At 43.5% G+C, this 18,403-nt stretch overlaps 1 protein-coding gene across 1 annotated transcript in view; it reads left to right on the forward strand.

The window, feature by feature from the left end:
- LOC123760375 (parathyroid hormone/parathyroid hormone-related peptide receptor) overlaps nucleotides 1-18,403 on the forward strand; it is a 177,133-nt gene that overhangs the window by 94,499 nt on the left and 64,231 nt on the right. Inside the window, exons 4-6 of the mRNA XM_069328866.1 lie at nucleotides 6,787-6,896; nucleotides 17,433-17,567; nucleotides 18,154-18,248. Of these exons, the coding sequence (XP_069184967.1) occupies nucleotides 6,787-6,896; nucleotides 17,433-17,567; nucleotides 18,154-18,248 (340 nt within the window). The remainder of the gene's footprint in view (nucleotides 1-6,786; nucleotides 6,897-17,432; nucleotides 17,568-18,153; nucleotides 18,249-18,403) is intronic.

Here is an 18,403-nt window from a genome sequence, read left to right on the forward strand (position 1 = left end):
CTCAACCACCTCCTCCCCCCCCCCCTCCTCCCAGTGCAAGCACAATTTAGGTGAAATAATTGCAATCTCCCAGCACAGGTATTATCACGGTTATTGCAACGATAAAACACTTGTTTTAATTAAACAGGGAGATTGGACATATATTATCCAGATGTAGCGTATAAGCCTGCTCGAGTATTTTGTAGGCGGTGATCATGTCTCCCCTAACTCTTCGTGTGTGAGGTTCAGCTCCCGTAGCCTTTCCTCATAACTCATACCTCTCAGTTCTGGCGACCAGATATGGTCGCTTGTCTGACAAAACCATTGTTTTACTTCAGGGCCATTTTCTTTACGACTTCCTCGGTGACTATTGTAAACAGTCTCATCACATTTTCTAAGAGACATAATTACCGAGATATTAAACAAATTCAATACGTTACGTAAAAATTAAGTTAGGTTAGGTAAGGCTATTTAAAGTTAGGTTATGTAAGGGTATTTAAAATTTAACTAGGGCCCTTTAAGTCTGTCAGTAGAATACAAAGCTAAGAATCTGGCACTAGGCTACTGTGTCACTCTATTTTCAATTATAATCCAAGTTATTCTTTATTTTCAGTACAGTTAAACAGAGTATGAACATATCGTACACAAAATTGTTCTAAAATCGGTCGATTTCTGATTGTCGAAGTCATGTTGGTGTCGAATGGCTTGGATGCCTTATCTTAGGTCAGGTTAGGTTAGGTCGTGTTGGGTTTGGTTGGGTTAATTAAGCGGGTTTTGGGGACATATTTAGTTGGGTTGAATATGGGCATTTATTAGACATAAGATATGTGTGTATGTTAAGGGAATCTGTTAGATGATTGTGTCAAGTGACAGTGTTGGGAGTGACAGTGTTGGGAGTGACAGTGTTGGGAGTGACAGTGTTGGGAGTGACAGTGTTGGGAGTGACAGTGTTGGGAGTGACAGTGTTGGGAGTGACAGTGTTGGGAGTGACAGTGTTGGGAGTGACAGTGTTGGGAGTGGACACACAACCTCTCATCTTGAAGAGTGTCACGCTTGTGCTCTCATAGAAATTGTTTTCGGCCCTTGTGTTATTGTGTCGAAGATGGGTGTGTGTGTGTGTGTGTGTGTGTGTGCGTGTGTGTGCGCGTGTGTGTGTGCGTGTGTGTGTACTCACCTATTTGTGCTTGCAGGATCGAGCATTGACTCTTGGATCCCGCCTTGGAAGCCATCGGTGGTTTACAGCTATGACTCCTGTCCCATTTTCCTATCATATCTAGTTTTAAAATTATGAATAGAGTTTGCTTCCACAACCTGTTCCCCAAGTGCATTCTATTTTTTCACTACCCACACGCTAAAAGAAAACTTCCTAACATCTCTGTGACTCATATGAGTTTCAAGCTTCCACCCATGTCCCCTCGTTCTGTTACTATTACGTGTGAACATTTCGTCTATGTCCACTCTGTCAATCCCTCTGAATGTTTTATACGTTCTAACTTTTTGTTAGAACGATGATGTTCTAACTTTTGCCAGTGTAGAGTACGCTGCTGTCGTTATCCTATTTATATGTGCTTCAGGAGATAGATTAGGTGTTAAGTCCACCCCCAGGTCTCTTTCACGCGTCGACACAAGTAGGCAGTTCCCTTTCATTGTGTACTGTCCCTTTGGTCTCCTATCACTTAGTCCCATTTCCATAACTTTACATTTGCTCGGGTTGAACTCCAGTAGCCATTTCTCTGACCATCTCTGCAACCTGTTCAAGTCCTCTTGGAAGATCCTGCAATCCTCATCTGTCTCAACTCTTCTCATCAACTTTGCGTCATCCGCAAACATCGACATGTAGGACTCTACTCCTATAAACATGACGTTAACATATATTAGAAATAAAATTGGTCCCAGCACCGATCCTTGAGGTACTCCACTCGTTACTGTTCGCCAGTCCGACTTCTCGCCCCCTTACCGTATCTCTCTGGCTCCTCCTTCCCCCCTTCTCGTGGGAAGGGAGTCCCCCCCCCCGTCCCATCCCAAATCCTTATCCTAATCCCTTCCCAGTGATATATAGGTATAATGGCTTGACGCTTTCTCCTGCCAGCTCCCTTCCCCCATATAAACACACAACATAACACATTACTAACGACGGGAAGAAAATAAACGAGGAAAAAAAAATTCGCGAGAAAGAATAGATAAAAGAAAATCTGGAAACAAACGAACGCAAACAAAACAATTAACAATTAACAACACAGATGCTGACAAAAAACGCAAACAAGTACAAATCTCAGAGGGGCGAAGATTATCCTCTAAATGTGCTTTTAAAAATTTTTTCCTGGGAGACTGAGAAAGATTAAATGGGTTTAGTGTCCCGGGAGAGGTGGTGGTGGGGGGGGGGGGGGGTGGTGGTGGTGGTGATGGTGGTGGTGGTGGTGGTGGTGGTGGTGGTGGTGGTGGTGGTGATGGTGGTGGTGGTGGTGGTGGTGGTGATGGTGGTGGTGGTGATGATGGTGGTGGTGGTGGTGGTGGTGATGGTGGTGGTGGTGATGGTGGTGGTGGTGGTGATGGTGGTGGTGGTGGTGGTGGTGGTGGTGATGGTGGTGGTGGTGGTGGTGGTGATGGTGGTGGTGGTGGTGGTGGTGATGGTGGTGGTGGTGGTGGTGGTGATGGTGGTGGTGGTGGTGGTGATGGTGGTGGTGGTGGTGGTGGTGGTGATGGTGGTGATGGTGGTGGTGGTACTGATGGTGGTGATAGTGAAAGAGGATGACAATAATGTTTTTTTGGTTGATTATAATGAGAATTTGTAATCATGTGTGTGTGTGAGTTGAGCTTCAGTTCTTTGCCCCCGGCTCCCAGTCACTCACCAATGTGTGGAGAGAACACATACACGCTTCTCAAAACCACATATTGGTACCACAAAGCACATACAAATGCGGACGATAAAACAGCCTGTCCCCCTAAGGTGTGTAAGGAATCTTTCAGAACATTATATACCACATATGTCAGACCAATCCTGGAGTATGCAGCCCCAGCATGGAGTCCATATCTAGTCAAGGATAAGACTAAACTGGAAAAGGTTCAAAGGTTTGCCACCAGACTAGTACCCGAGCTGAGAGGTATGAGCTACAAGGAGAGACTACGGGAATTAAACCTCACTTCGTTGGAAGACAGAAGAGTTAGGGGGGACATGATCACCACATTCAAGATTCTCAAGGGAATCGACAGGGTTGATAAAGACAGGCTGTTTAACACAAGGGGCACACGCACAAGGGGACACAGGTGGAAACTGAGTGCCCAAATGAGCCACAGAGATATTAGAAAGAACTTTTTTAGTGTCAGAGTGGTTGACAAATGGAATGCATTAGGCAGTGATGTGGTGGAGGCTGACTCCATACACAGTTTCAAATGTAGATATGACAGAGCCCAATAGGCTCAGGAATCTGTACACCTGTTGATTGACAGTTGAGAGGCGGGACCAAGGAGCCAAAGCTCAACCCCCGCAAGCACAACTAGGTGAGTACACACACATAAACACACACAAACACACACACAGCACACAAACACCCGTTTAACAAACGTGACATATACCCCCAAAAGCCTCCATTTCGGCTGAAAAAAAATTGAACAAAAACTCTAATACAATTAAATAAGGAGTCTATGACGTCACCACAATGAAGAACAAAAGAGCAGGTACAAAAGTGAGAACAAAAAGCCTGGCAGATATTCTCCCACACGACGACTTTTATGTACAATATACCTTACTGTTTTGACATTATTGTACAATGAGAAAAATTAGAAATTTTGCTCATTTAAATGATGGCTATTTATGGAAGTGGTGGTTGGTGACTGTGGTAGTAGTGGTGGCTGGTGGTTGTGGTAGTGGTGGCTGGTGATTGTGGTAGTGGTGGCTGGTGATTGTGGTAGTGGCGGGTGGTGATTGTAGAGGCAGTGGAGGCACCGGTGCACTCGGGGCCGGACACTGCTAAAGTATTAATTCCGTTCCAAACTTTACGGTGACATGATTTATTCCATTCAATGTAAAATATTTATTTTGTTCCTCTCTCTGTCTCTCTGTCTCTCTCTCTCTCTCTCTCTCTCTCTCTCTCTCTCTCTCTCTCTGTCTCTCTCTCTCTCTCTGTCTCTCTCTCTCTCTCTCTCTCTCTCTCTCTCTCTCTCTCTCTCTCTCTCTCTCTCTCTCTCTCTCTCTCTCTCTCTCTCTCTCTCTCTCTCTCTCTCTCTCTCTGTCTCCCTCCTCCAGTCATTATCAACTCCTTCCCACCTCCTCAAATCATCGTCGACTCGTCTATCCTGCTTCTACTATCCCTTACACTTTTGTGCCTGAGGTGTCGTCAACAAAGGCAATTACTAGATTCGATTCTCTCAGGTGGGAAAAATTGCTTTTAAGCGTGATATTCGAACCTCCTTGGCACCTCCGCCCGCGGCAGGGAGGGAGGGAGGTAGGGGATTGAGATTGAGAGGAAGAGAAGATGAGATTGAGAGAGAGAGGGAGATTGATGGAAAGGAGCAGGAGAGAGTGTGTGAGATGAGCGTTTGGAGAGGGTAGGGAAAAGAATGAGGCAAGGGATGGAGATGGGAAGGGGGAGGGAATTAAGTGAGAGGGAGGAGGGAGGGTTGGAAGGGATGGGTAAAGAGGGGGGAGGGGAAGAAATGATGGGAGGGAAGTAATGAGAAGAAGGGAAAGCGAGAAGGATAGGCAAATATGAGATGCTTGTATGGTTTAAGATGTCGCCTCGTGTAGGTAAGATGTTGACGTGGTAATGAATATGTTGACTCATGTAGCTGACATAGTGATTCATTACCTAAATACTCATCTGTGTAGTGGAGATGATAAACATATGTTCCAAGATTCGGATGTTTACATTGTGCTATACTCCCACGCGCACACATACAGACACACACACACACACTGCAACACATTTAGGGGGCGCCGGTGGCTGTGTGGATAGCACGCTGGACACGTAATCCTGTGTCCCGGGTTCGATTCCCGGCGCCGGCGAAAAACAAAAATAGGCAGTTTCTTTCACCCAGATGCCCTTGTTACCTAGCACTAAATAGGTACCTGGGAGTTAGACAGCGGTTACGGGCTGCTTCCTGGATGTGTGTGTGTGTGAAAAAAAATTGATTGAAACTTGGCTGGCAAGCACAACTTGATGAATACAACTAGGTATTGGGGCCTCGTAGCCTGGTGGATAGCGCGCAGGACTCGTAATTCTGTGGCGCGGGTTCGATTCCCGCACGAGGCAGAAACAAATGGGCAAAGTTTCTTTCACCCTAAATGCCCCTGTTACCTAGCAGTAAATAGGTACCTGGGAGTTAGTCAGCTGTCACGGGCTGCTTCCTGGGGGTGGAGGCCTGGTCGAGGACCGGGCCGCGGGGACACTAAAGCCCCGAAATCATCTCAAGATAACCTCAAGATAGGTGAATACGTGAAGTAAGTGAAACTGGGATGAATGGTACCGTAGACTTCTTTACCTTCTGTATGACCCTATAACCATCCTGTATATTCACTCTCGTGTTATGATATCATGAGGAGGCAGTTATATATGGAACTAATAGAGCAAGAATTCGGCAATGTGATGTTATAGTGGCCAGAATACGTCTGGGATATAGACGTATCTGGCAGCTTTCTCAAAACCCAAATGTCGAGTACACAATGTGTCAACTTTGTGAAAGTGTCGAATACACCATGTATCAACTTTGTGAAAGTGTCGGATACACCATGTGTCAACTTTGTGAAAGTGTCGGATACACCATGTGTCAACTTTGTGAAAGTGTCAAATACACCATGTGTCAACTTGGTGAAAGTGTCAAATACACCATGTGTCAACTTGGTGAAAGTGTCGGATACACCATGTGTCAACTTGGTGAAAGAGAAAGCATGCACTCCCTTGAACAGTATATTATAGTATATCCCATACTGACTGACTTTCGCCCTCCTGGGCTGAGGTATGCTGAACTCTGTAACTGCTATATGAATCCTGGAACACTTCATGATATATTGGACTTGTACCCAAGATTGACTATTTAATACATCTATTATACAATGTATGTGAAGTAACTATATAACCTGAGCTTGTAAAAACATCTTAATCACCTTCAGTGGTTAAGTGCTATATATTTTTATTTTATAATTTTCATATATATATGATCATTATTGACCTTTTTTCAGTATTGAATTGCATAATATCGATTTAGGAAGTTATTCATTGCTCATTATCCTTGATACCAATGAAATTTATTCTCAGATTTATGTAATATGATAATCTATATAATTCTGGCATTTATTTTATATACTTTCGCCACAGCCTCACCCTCCTCTCTCTCTCTCTCTCTCTCTCTCTCTCTCTCTCTCTCTCTCTCTCTCTCTCTCTCTCTCTCTCTCTCTCTCTCTCTCTCTCTCTCTCTCTCTCTCCTAATGGATCAATGTCTATCTTGTGTGTGGGTATATATATATATATATATATATATATATATATATATATATATATATATATATATATATATATATATATATATATATATATATATATATATATATATATATATATGTGTGTGTGTGTGTGTGTGTGAGTGTGTGTGTGTGTGTGTGTGTGTGTGTGTGTGTGTGTGTACTCACCTAGTTGTGTTTTGTGTTTGCGGGGGTTGAGCTCTGGCTCTTTGGTCCCGCCTCTCAACCATCAATCAACAGGTGTACAGGTTCCTGAGGTGCTATATATATCTATTATCTCTCTCTTTTTCTAAACATGTGTCCATCCCACTCTCCACTGACTAAATGCGTGTCTATGTGTGTATCCATTACAGAGTTGCGTTGCCCGCGGGTATGGGACCAGATGCTGTGTTGGGCGCCCACCACCGCCAACACCACTATCACCCTGCCCTGCCCCCACTACGTGCCCGGCATCATCGCTGAGGTTAGTCTATCTTCTATCCCCTCCACTACCGCCCGTCCTGCGTCTCACGGCTCGGGGCTCCTGGTTCTTTACGGTCAGCGTTGGGGGTAGTCCACACACCTGGAAGGGATGGGAGGACTGGATAGGAACTGGGTTATGAAGATGGAGGGAAGGGATTGTGTCCGATCACTTGAATCATCGGGGATTGAACTCAGACTTTGTAAGAAGTGAGGTCGGTGCTCTACTGACCAGTTTAAGTGGATGGCCAAAGAATTGGGATCAGATATGACAGGGGTCATATATGACACAGATCCTGTATGACAAGGGACATATGTGACACAGATCCTGTATGACAAGGGACATATGTGACACAGATCCTGTATGACAAGGGATATATGTGACACAGATCCTATATGACAAGGGACATATATGACACAGATCCTGTATGACAAGGGACATATGTGACACAGATCCTGTATGACAAGGGACATATATGACACAGATCCTGTATGACAAGGGACATATGTGACACAGATCCTGTATGACAAGGGACATATGTGACACAGATCCTGTATGACAAGGGACATATGTGACACAGATCCTGTATGACAAGGGACATATATGACACAGATCCTGTATGACAAGGGACATATGTGACACAGATCCTGTATGACAAGGGACATATATGACACAGATCCTGTATGACAAGGGACATATGTGACACAGATCCTGTATGACAGGGGTCATATGTGACCCAGATCCTGTATGACAAGGGACATATATGACACAGATCCTGTATGACAGGGGTCATATATGACACAGATCCTGTATGACAGGGGTCATATGTGACACAGATCCTGTATGACAAGGGACATATGTGACACAGATCCTGTATGACAAGGGACATATATGACACAGATCCTGTATGACAGGGGTCATATTTGACACAGATCCTGTATGACAGGGGTCATATGTGACACAGATCCTGTATGACAAGGGACATATGTGACACAGATCCTGTATGACAAGGGACATATATGACACAGATCCTGTATGACAGGGGTCATATGTGACACAGATCCTGTATGACAAGGGACATATGTGACACAGATCCTGTATGACAAGGGACATATATGACACAGATCCTGTATGACAGGGGTCATATGTGACACAGATCCTGTATGACAAGGGACATATATGACACAGATCCTGTATGACAGGGGTCATATATGACACAGATCCTGTATGACAGGGGACATATATGACACAGATCCTGTATGACAGGGGTCATATATGACACAGATCCTGTATGACAAGGGACATATGTGACCCAGATCCTGTATGACAGGGGTCATATGTGACCCAGATCCTGTATGACAAGGGACATATATGACACAGATCCTGTATGACAGGGGTCATATATGACACAGATCCTGTATGACAGGGGTCATATGTGACACAGATCCTGTATGACAAGGGACATATGTGACACAGATCCTGTATGACAAGGGACATATATGACACAGATCCTGTATGACAAGGGACATATGTGACCCAGATCCTGTATGACAGGGGTCATATGTGACCCAGATCCTGTATGACAAGGGACATATATGACACAGATCCTGTATGACAGGGGTCATATATGACACAGATCCTGTATGACAGGGGTCATATGTGACACAGATCCTGTATGACAAGGGACATATGTGACACAGATCCTGTATGACAAGGGACATATATGACACAGATCCTGTATGACAGGGGTCATATGTGACACAGATCCTGTATGACAAGTGTTATTTTTATTATTTTAATTATTACTATTTATCCGTTTATTACGTAAATCACATTTAATTTGCTACTAAATTATTACTTTAGAGCGTGGACTGTACAATTGTAATTTTCTCTCACCGATAAACCAAATAAAAATGTGGGGAAGTTTCCCCACACTTGAAGAAGGTTCCCCCTTACCTAGCACAAATCTCCCTACCTTTCCCCTCCCCACCTTCCCTTCTCCCTTACCCTCTCCCTTACCCTTTCCCTTACCCATAAGGTTGTCGTTAATTCTTAAGATGAAGAAATGTTGGCAGTTTGTGGCACTATTTTCCCGGTGAAAAATGGAGAGAAGAAGGAAGAAATAGAAGAAAGAAGGAAAGAAAAGGGGAGATAAGGAAGGGGAATGATCGGAGGAGGAAGGGAAAAATGGGGAGAAGGGAGGGAAAATGAGATATTGAAGGAAACAAAAGAGAAATAGAAGGGATAGAGGGAAGTAAGATGACTGTGATGGATAAAAATTAGTAGAGAAGGAAGAATAGAGAAATAGTGGCCATTGAGGTAGAGAGGGAAGGTGTTAGAGGGAATTAGATGGAATCGAGATGGAGAAAGTGATGGAGGGAGGAGACGAAGTAGAGAATGAAGCTTTCCATCCAGACTGTCACCCTAAACTCTATATCTTACAACTTTCTTTCCTGAAGAATTTCTCTGAATATTTTCTCCCCGAAGCTCTTATATTCTGAAGCTCTAAGTCTTAAAATTCTCTACCCCTGAAGCTGTCTTAAGAGTTCACATATGAAACTCTTAGTTTTGAAGTTTCTTTCGTGAAGCTCTTATTTATAAAGCTCTCCAACTTGAATCTCTCACGGCTGAAACGCTTCCTCTTGAAGCTCTTAACTCTTGAAGCTGACTCAATTAAATGTCTTCTGACGTCCTGAAGTCCTGAAGCTCTCCCACCTGCAGGCTTCACCCTGACCGGAATATGAAAGGATTACTTTGAAGCTTAGTGTGTAATTACCACTGATTATTTCATTACACACACACACACTCACACACACACACACACACACACACACACACACACACACACACACACACACACACACACACACACACACACACTCACACACACACACTCACACACACACACACACACACACACACACACACACACACACACACACACACACACACACACACACACACACACACACACAGGGAGGAGAATCTGAACTGTCAATCCCTAGTTGATTGACAGTTGAGAGAAGGGACAAAAGAGCCGAAACTTCACCTCCGCAAGCATAACTAGGTGAGAACACATGAACAATCCTTGTGTGTGAACAAAAGGTGGCAGAAGATAAGATAAGCAAAGATAAAGAAGATATAGGAACACCTGGACAAAAAACATTGACCATACTACAGGGAAATAATAATTTAAGCAATAAATGAATATATTAGAATCAGATGTGAAGCAGAGAAGCCGTGTGAATATAGAAGAGCGGTATAGAAGATATAGAACGTTTTGTTATCGAACTGAGGAAAGCAATATAGAACGAATAGAGACTATAAAGTTTCAACTCAACAAAAAAGTCCTGGTTTTCAAAATCGGATTCGAAGGCATTTCCAGGAGTGAGAATTGATGACTTAGAGGCAGAGGTTACCGAGGCCCTGGAAGACGAGGATCACGGGCACTGGTTACTAAAGGAAGGAACGGAAGTACTGTTGAAGCCACTGACAAGGGAAGGGGACTATCTGGAGAAAGTGCCTAGCCATTACCACTATATAATTGGAAGGGGTCAGGATGCCCTCTGCCACATCACAGTGTGTGTGTGTGTGTGTGTACTCACCTAGTTGTCACCTAGTTGTGTTTGCGGGGGTTGAGCTCTGGCTCTTTGGTCCCGCCTCTCAACCGTCAATCAACAGGTGTACAGATTCCTGAGCCTATCGGGCTCTGTGTGTGTGTGTGTGTGTACTCACCTAATTGTACTCACCTAATTGTGCTTGCGGGAGTTGAGCTCTGGCTCTTTGGTCCCGCCTCTCAACCGTCAATCAACTGGTGTACAGATTCCTGAGCCTATTGGGCTCTATCATATCTACATTTGAAACTGTGAATGGAGTCAGCCTCCACCACATCACTTCCTAATGCATTCCATTTGCTAACTACTCTGACACTGAAAAAGTTCTTTCTAACGTCTCTGTGGCTCATTTGGGTACTCAGCTTCCACCTGTGTCCCCTTGTTCGCGTCCCACCAGTGTTGAAAAGTTCATCCTTGTTTACCCGGTCGATTCCCCTGAGGATTTTGTAGGTTGTGATCATGTCCCCCCTTACTCTTCTGTCTTCCAGTGTCGTGAGGTGCATTTCCCGCAGCCTTTCCTCATAACTCATGCCTCTTAGTTCTGGGACTAGTCTAGTAGCATACCTTTGGACTTTTTCCAGCTTCGTCTTGTGCTTGACAAGGTACGGGCTCCATGCTGGGGCCGCATACTCCAGGATTGGTCTTACATATGTGGTGTACAAGATTCTGAATGATTCCTTACACAGGTTCCTGAACGCCGTTCTGATGTTAGCCAGCCTCGCATATGCCGCAGACGTTATTCTCTTTATGTGGGCTTCAGGAGACAGGTTTGGTGTGATATCAACTCCTAGATCTTTCTCTCTGTCTGTTTCATTAAGTACTTCATCTCCTATTCTGTATCCTGTGCCTGGCCTCCTGTTTCCACTGCCTAGTTTCATTACTTTGCATTTACTCGGGTTGAACTTCAACAGCCATTTGTTGGACCATTCACTCAGTCTATCCAGGTCATCTTGTAGCCTCCTACTATCATCCTCTGTTTCAATCCTCCTCATAATTTTTGCATCGTCGGCAAACATTGAGAGGAACGAATCTATACCCTCTGGGAGATCATTTACATATACCAGAAACAGTATAGGTCCAAGGACTGACCCCTGCGGGACTCCACTTGTGACGTCTCGCCAATCTGAGACCTCACCCCTCACACAGACTCGTTGTCTCCGTGTGTGTGTGTGTGTGTGTGTGTGTGTGTGTGTGTGTGTGTGTGTGTGTGTGTGTGTGTGTGTGTGTGTGTGTGTGTGTGTACTGAAATAGTTTTTGGCATTAAGAGTTGCTACCCAACTGTATCTGTTATCTTCTTGAAGTAAAAACTATAGAACAACTAATTAAATATATACGTAAGTGAATATATATAATTGCAGCCCCCCCCCCCCCCTTCCTCCAAAACCCAGCGAAGTGCTTCTCATCATAGTTCAGACGAATGGCACAATCAGCTTTTAGTGACCTCGGGCGAGACGTAAAGCCGCCCAGTTGTAACCCCATGCCCAGGATTCGAACCCGGGTCTCAATTTTCCACGCAACGTGAGTGGGTGATGGCGCTATCCTCATCACTAGGAGGCTGTGAGGTGGCAGGTTTGTTAAGATTGGTAAGGCAGTTTACGGGCTCACCATAGACCGTGCTACTTGGTCCTTTTGTTCCGAGTAGCAAATCTTAAACAACAACGTTAAGATTGGTGTTTGGGTTGGGACAACCGGTGGTTCTTCAGTGGTTGTAGTGGTGATTGGAGACGTGTGTGTGGTTAACAGCCTATGGGCCAGATTCACGAAGCAGTTACGCAAGTACTTACGAACGTGTACATCTTTCCTCAATCTTTGACGGCTTTGGTTACATTTATTAAACAGTTTACAAGCATGAAAACTTGCCAATCAACTGTTGTTATTGTTATAAACAGCCTCCTGGTGCTTCGGAGCTCATTAACTGTTTAATAATTGTAAACAAAGCCGCCAAAGATTGAGAAAAGATGGACAGGTTCGTAAGTACTTGCGTAACTGGTTCGTGAATCTGGCCCCTGATTGCTTCAGTGACTGTGGTGTAGGGAGGACACTATAGTTGCTTCACTGACCCCTCAAATGAGGGGGATGGTATCTTGGGCATAATTGTGGTTGTGTGATTGTGGTTGTTGTAATGGTGGTTGTAGAGAGCACTGCAGGTGTGTGCCAGCTATGTGGTTGATGGGCAACCCCCTCATCCCATCCCTTCCCCCCCCCCTTCCACATGTCCCTTCCACGTGTTAAACTGTGTCTCTATGGCTCGTCTCTCTAATTGCTGCCTCCTCTCTTCCCTACATATTGATCTGTGCCCTGAAATAAAAATAGATAGATTGATAGATAGATAGATAGACAGATAAATAGACAGATAGATAGATAGATAGATAGATAGATAGATAGATAGATAGATAGATAGATAGATAGATAAATAGATAAATAGATAGATAGATAGATAGATATTAAATTAATATTTCATTCATCTAAAACATCGGGGGATTTGAACCAGGACCTGACAAAAAAATGAGACCCCCCTTCTCACGCTAATTGGCACGAAGCTGAGACTTAAAGACCTAGTTTGCGTCCCCAACAAGGTCTCCGGTGGACCTAGCTGATGACGCAAGGATGATTTTGCGTTACCAAAAGGTCCAGCATCCACCTCTGTCATCCACTTCTTCCTAAGATGTCATCCGCATCATCCGGGAGATGACATCTAATTACCTCGACTCGTTTGACTCAAATTCGAGGGTTGAGGAATATGGAAAGATCAATATAAGGTTCCTCTAAGGTTCGTCATTGATTTTGAGGATTTTTGATACGTTGATGGTGTGGAAATAGCACATTAGAAGGGTATTTCTCTCTCTCTCTCTCTCTCTCTCTCTCTCTCTCTCTCTCTCTCTCTCTCTCTCTCTCTCTCTCTCTCTCTCTCTCTCTCTCTCTCTCTCCTCTCATTTGTCACCATTTCGAACAAAGCAATTTTGACTGCACTGGAAATGGTTGTAGTGGATAGGAAGAACGTGACGGGATGCCTGTAACACTACTCGTGACGCCCGTAACACTACTAGTGACGCCCGTAACACTATTCGTGACGCCCGTAACACTACTCGTGACGCCCGTAACACTATTCGTGACCCCCCTGTAACACTACTCGTGACGCCCGTAACACTACTCGTGACGCCCGTAACACTATTTCTCCTCTACTCCCTTCCTCTTCTTGGTCGTTCATCCCACGGAAAAAAATGTGTATTGGATCTGCCATAATTTGGTATACGTTTTTATCCCAGGATGAATTTCCCCCGAGAAACATTGTACTTCTCATCCTAGGGAAAAAAAATTATTTGTTTACCCTCCTGGAAACGTTATAATATTTGTCCCAGGAGGAACAAGGCAGCACTAGGCTATCGGGGTTAATAGTATATAGAAATTAACCTAAAATAATAATAATAATAATAATAATAATAATAATAATAATATTAATAATAATATTATTATTTTTAACAATAATAATATTAATAATAATAATAATGCAGTTAATAATTAAATTTAGATAATTATTAAAACTCATTTTTTAAATTATGGAATATACGCACTATCATCCTCCCAGATGATTAATTCTCTCACAATCATCCACAAATGATTAACAGGCCGTCATTTTCAGATGATTAATACATCACAATTATCCCCAGATGATTAGGCTTTTTTAACAAGCATCCCAGATGATTATTACATCTTAATATATCACTATCATCCACAGATGATGAATCTTTTTATAATCATCCCAGATGATTAATACATTCACCGTCATCTTCTGATGATCAATGCTTCACCGCCATCATTTCCAGATGATTAATATACTCATCATCACCCCCAGATGATTATGGCGTTCAGGCTACGCCATCTTGCGACGCCAATAACAATGACTCTCGTTTGATTTAAAATAAAAATCAGGAATATTAATTATTGCTTATGAAATATACCTTAAGCTAGAGTTACGGTATTGATTTTCAGTTAATAAGTATATTAGTGATCAATAAATAATTAAATAAGTTATACCAACCGTCGCTTGAACTCTCGCTTGATTAGAAGTTGGCGCGCTGGACTCGGTACTGGCCACTGTTGCCAACCTGACCACGTCGGAGTGATACACTGCTTCTACTCCGGAATTACTGACTATTAGTCGCTTTCTTTATCATTAAACTATCAAGTGATGGTTACAGGAACGTCTGTAGGAGTATTTGAAGTTAGTGGAAGACTCGCAACAGACATTAATATTGAGGCAAATAACTGCGACAAGGATTAACTGGCACGCCCGACGGGCCGCCACATGGCTCCCGCAAGAAAACAATTCAAATTCAAATTCAAATTTTTATTCGGGGTAAAAGTACATACATAGATGATTCAATTATAATTATACAATGTTGGATTATAATGTTGGATTTATAGATAGAGCAATTATAATGTTGGATTTATAGATAGAGCAATTATAATGTTGGATTTATAGATAGAGCTAGTACATACAATACCTAAAGCCACATACACATAGCGTTTCGGACAAACAATGGCGTCCAACTCTCAAACAGTTGACTGGCCACTCAGTCTCAACTAACAAAAGATAGTTGGAGGCATTTCCATATTTGTTATTAATTTGACGTTTGGTTAATATAATTGTGGGGGCCATTAACACCGTTCTTTCCAGGGGCCAGATTCACGAAAGCACTTACGCAAGCACTTACGAGCCTGTACATCTTTTCTCAATCTTTGGCGGCTTTGTTTCCAATTATTAAACAGCTAATGAGCTCCGAAGCACCAGGAGGCTGCTTATAACAATAACAACAGTTGAATGGGAAGTTTTCATGCTTGTAAACTGTTTAATAAATGTAACCAAAGCAGTCAAAGATTGAGGAAAGATGTACACGTTCGTAAGTGCTTGCGTAAGTTCTTTCGTGAATCTGGCCCTAGAGCTCCGGGGGGGACAAAGGGGGTTAGTTTTAACCCCTACAAAACGGTCGTGGTTAAGGATTTAATATATTGTTTATTTCTGACTATATTTGAAATAATATTATACTCAGAGAATTAAGAACATAAGAACAAAGGTGACTGCAGAAGGCCTATTGGCCCATACGAGGCAGCTCCTCGTATAAATGAAATAATTTAAATTTATTGAGGCTAGGCTATTAATATTTATTTTTGTTGATTTGTCATTTCAAGCAAAGCATCGAACCTGGCTATTGTCTAAAGCTGAATTTATCGTGTAGTTAATCTTGGCAACTATGCTGCTATCCTCTGGTTATGGAATCATAACAAAGGTTATATTATAACCTTTGGATTCCATAGCTACAGAGGTTATGGTATAACAAACCACCTTTTTTAGCTAAAGTGGAGGTTATACATGATTGTTGAAATTGTTGTACATCTAGGTAGACTGCCTGGGAATATTCATTGGAGTAAACTGTTATATGTTCATGTGATCCTCAGACGGGTTTGTTGAACATCTAGGTAGACTGCCTGGGAGTATTCATTGGAGTAAACTGCTATATGTTCATGTGATCCTCAGACGGGTTTGTTGTACATCTAGGTAGACTGCCTGGGAGTATTCATTGGAGTAAACTGCTATATGTTCATGTGATCCTCAGACGGGTTTGAGGCTCTTTAATTAAGAATATCCCAGGGACCAGATTCACGAAAGCACTTACGAACCTGTACATCTTTTCCTCAATCTTTGGCGGCTTTGTTTACAATTATTAAACAGTTAATGAGCTCCGAAGCACCAGGAGGCTGTTTATAACAATAACAACAGTTGATTGGCAAGTTTTCATGCTTGTAAACTGTTTAATCAATGTAACCAAAGCCGTCAAAGATTGAGGAAAGATGGACAGGTTCGTAAGTGCTTGCGTAACTGCTTCGTGAATTGTTTTAGAGCATGTTGTTTTAAACAGAGTTTTGAGGGTCGTCGGTCGGGAAAGTGTTGGAACAACCCCCACATGATTAATTCTGTCACAATCATCTTCAGGTGATTAATACACTCACCATCATCCCCGGATGATAATAAGTCACCATCATTAGAATAATTACCCAATTAACAGCTGAATTATTTTTGGTTTTCCGTTACAACCCCCACACAACAGTTCCCTAACTCCTGGGGGACCTATTAACTGCTGGGTGAACAGACGCAGCAGGTGAAAGGAGTCGCCCCTGACACCTTTCGAGTGTAGAGGGACTAACCGCCGTGCCCGTTCATAATTTGTTCATTTAATTTGTTTGTTTAGCTTATGGCAATATATTAGCATCATTACACATGTTAACCTAATTACCTTGTGGGCCATTATCTTCGGGTCGTTAGCGGTACAATTATCCCAAATGGATTCACAGTGAGTTATATTGGCTCCACAGTGGGTTAAATAGTTATTGTACAATTCAACCAGCCCAATTACAGTTGTTCAATGCATCCAATGGAATTATTCCATTGTTCCAGGATTCAACCACCATTTATCGGACGTAGGAGGCAGCGAATTAATTTGTTAGTCTAATTAAATGAGACTCAGCCCGTATATAGGTGTAGTAGATAGTATTTATCTCATTATCATGGTAGTAGAAGATAGTTAGACCATATTTGTTAGTAGTACCAGGTGGTTGAGCTCATATTTAATGGTTGGATGGTGTTGTAGCCCATTATTGTGGGTGTGGAAGGTATTTAGCCCCTTATTTAATGGTAGTGTGAGATATTCAGCCTGTTAATGGAAGTGTAATGTATTTAGGGAGTATGTAATGGTATGTATTTAGTCTACACTTAACGATTGGCTTTACTGCCTGAAATATCCTTTAAATGAAGTGTATCTCTCTCTCTCTCTCTCTCTCTCTCTCTCTCTCTCTCTCTCTCTCTCTCTCTCTCTCTCTCTCTCTCTCTCTCTCTCTCTCTCTCTCACTCTCTCACTCTCACACACAGGCTCACGCGTCGCGACGGTGTGGAGAGAACGGGTCGTGGGTCGGTGGAGACCCGGAGCTGGGGTGGACCAACTACACCCCCTGCCTGGGGCCTGGCACCCCCACTAACGTCACCATCACCTTCAGCGTCATTATGGTACGTCAGCCTCGTGCTGTGGGTCTGGGCTAATTGCCTGAGTGTCATTACCTTGGGGCAGTTACAGGAGCTACGCTCGTGGTGTCCCGTCTTCCCAGTACTCTTTGTCGTATAGGGCTTTGATACTGTGTGTGTGTGTGTGTGTGTGTGTGTGTGTGTGTGTGTGTGTGTGTGTGTGTGTGAAGCCTGTGTGTGGTGCCAGCATGTTGTGTGTGAAGCCTGTGTGTGGTGCCAGCATGTTGTGTGTGAAGCCTGTGTGTGGTGCCAGCATGTTGTGTGTGAAGCCTGTGTGTGGTGCCAGCATGTTGTGTGTGAAGCCTGTGTGTGGTGCCAGCATGTTGTGTGTGAAGCCTGTGTGTGGTGCCAGCATGTTGTGTGTGAAGCCTGTGTGTGGTGCCAGCATGTTGTGTGTGAAGCCTGTGTGTGGTGCCAGCATGTTGTGTGTGAAGCCTGTGTGTGGTGCCAGCATGTTGTGTGTGAAGCCTGTGTGTGGTGCCAGCATGTTGTGTGTGAAGCCTGTGTGTGGTGCCAGCAGGGTTGTGTCTGTACCTCTCCTGGGTTCTAAAATATGGTTAACCTCTTACAGGAATTCCTGCCGTCGCTGAAGCAGGTGTCTATGGTGGGGTACAGCGTCTCCCTGGCCACCCTCGTCATCTCCTTCATCATCCTCGCCTCCCTCAGGTAGGTGCTTCCTCAGGTAGAGGATGGTAGGTTAGTAGGAAATTACCTTGAAGTTACCTTGAAGTGTTTCCGGGGCTTAACGTCCCCGCGGCCCGGTCGTCGACCAGGCTTCCTCGCTGCTGGACTGGTCAACCAGGCTGTTTGACGCAGCTGCT

Source organism: Procambarus clarkii, chromosome 22, assembly GCF_040958095.1.
Source record: "Procambarus clarkii isolate CNS0578487 chromosome 22, FALCON_Pclarkii_2.0, whole genome shotgun sequence".
NCBI lineage: Eukaryota > Metazoa > Arthropoda > Malacostraca > Decapoda > Cambaridae > Procambarus > Procambarus clarkii.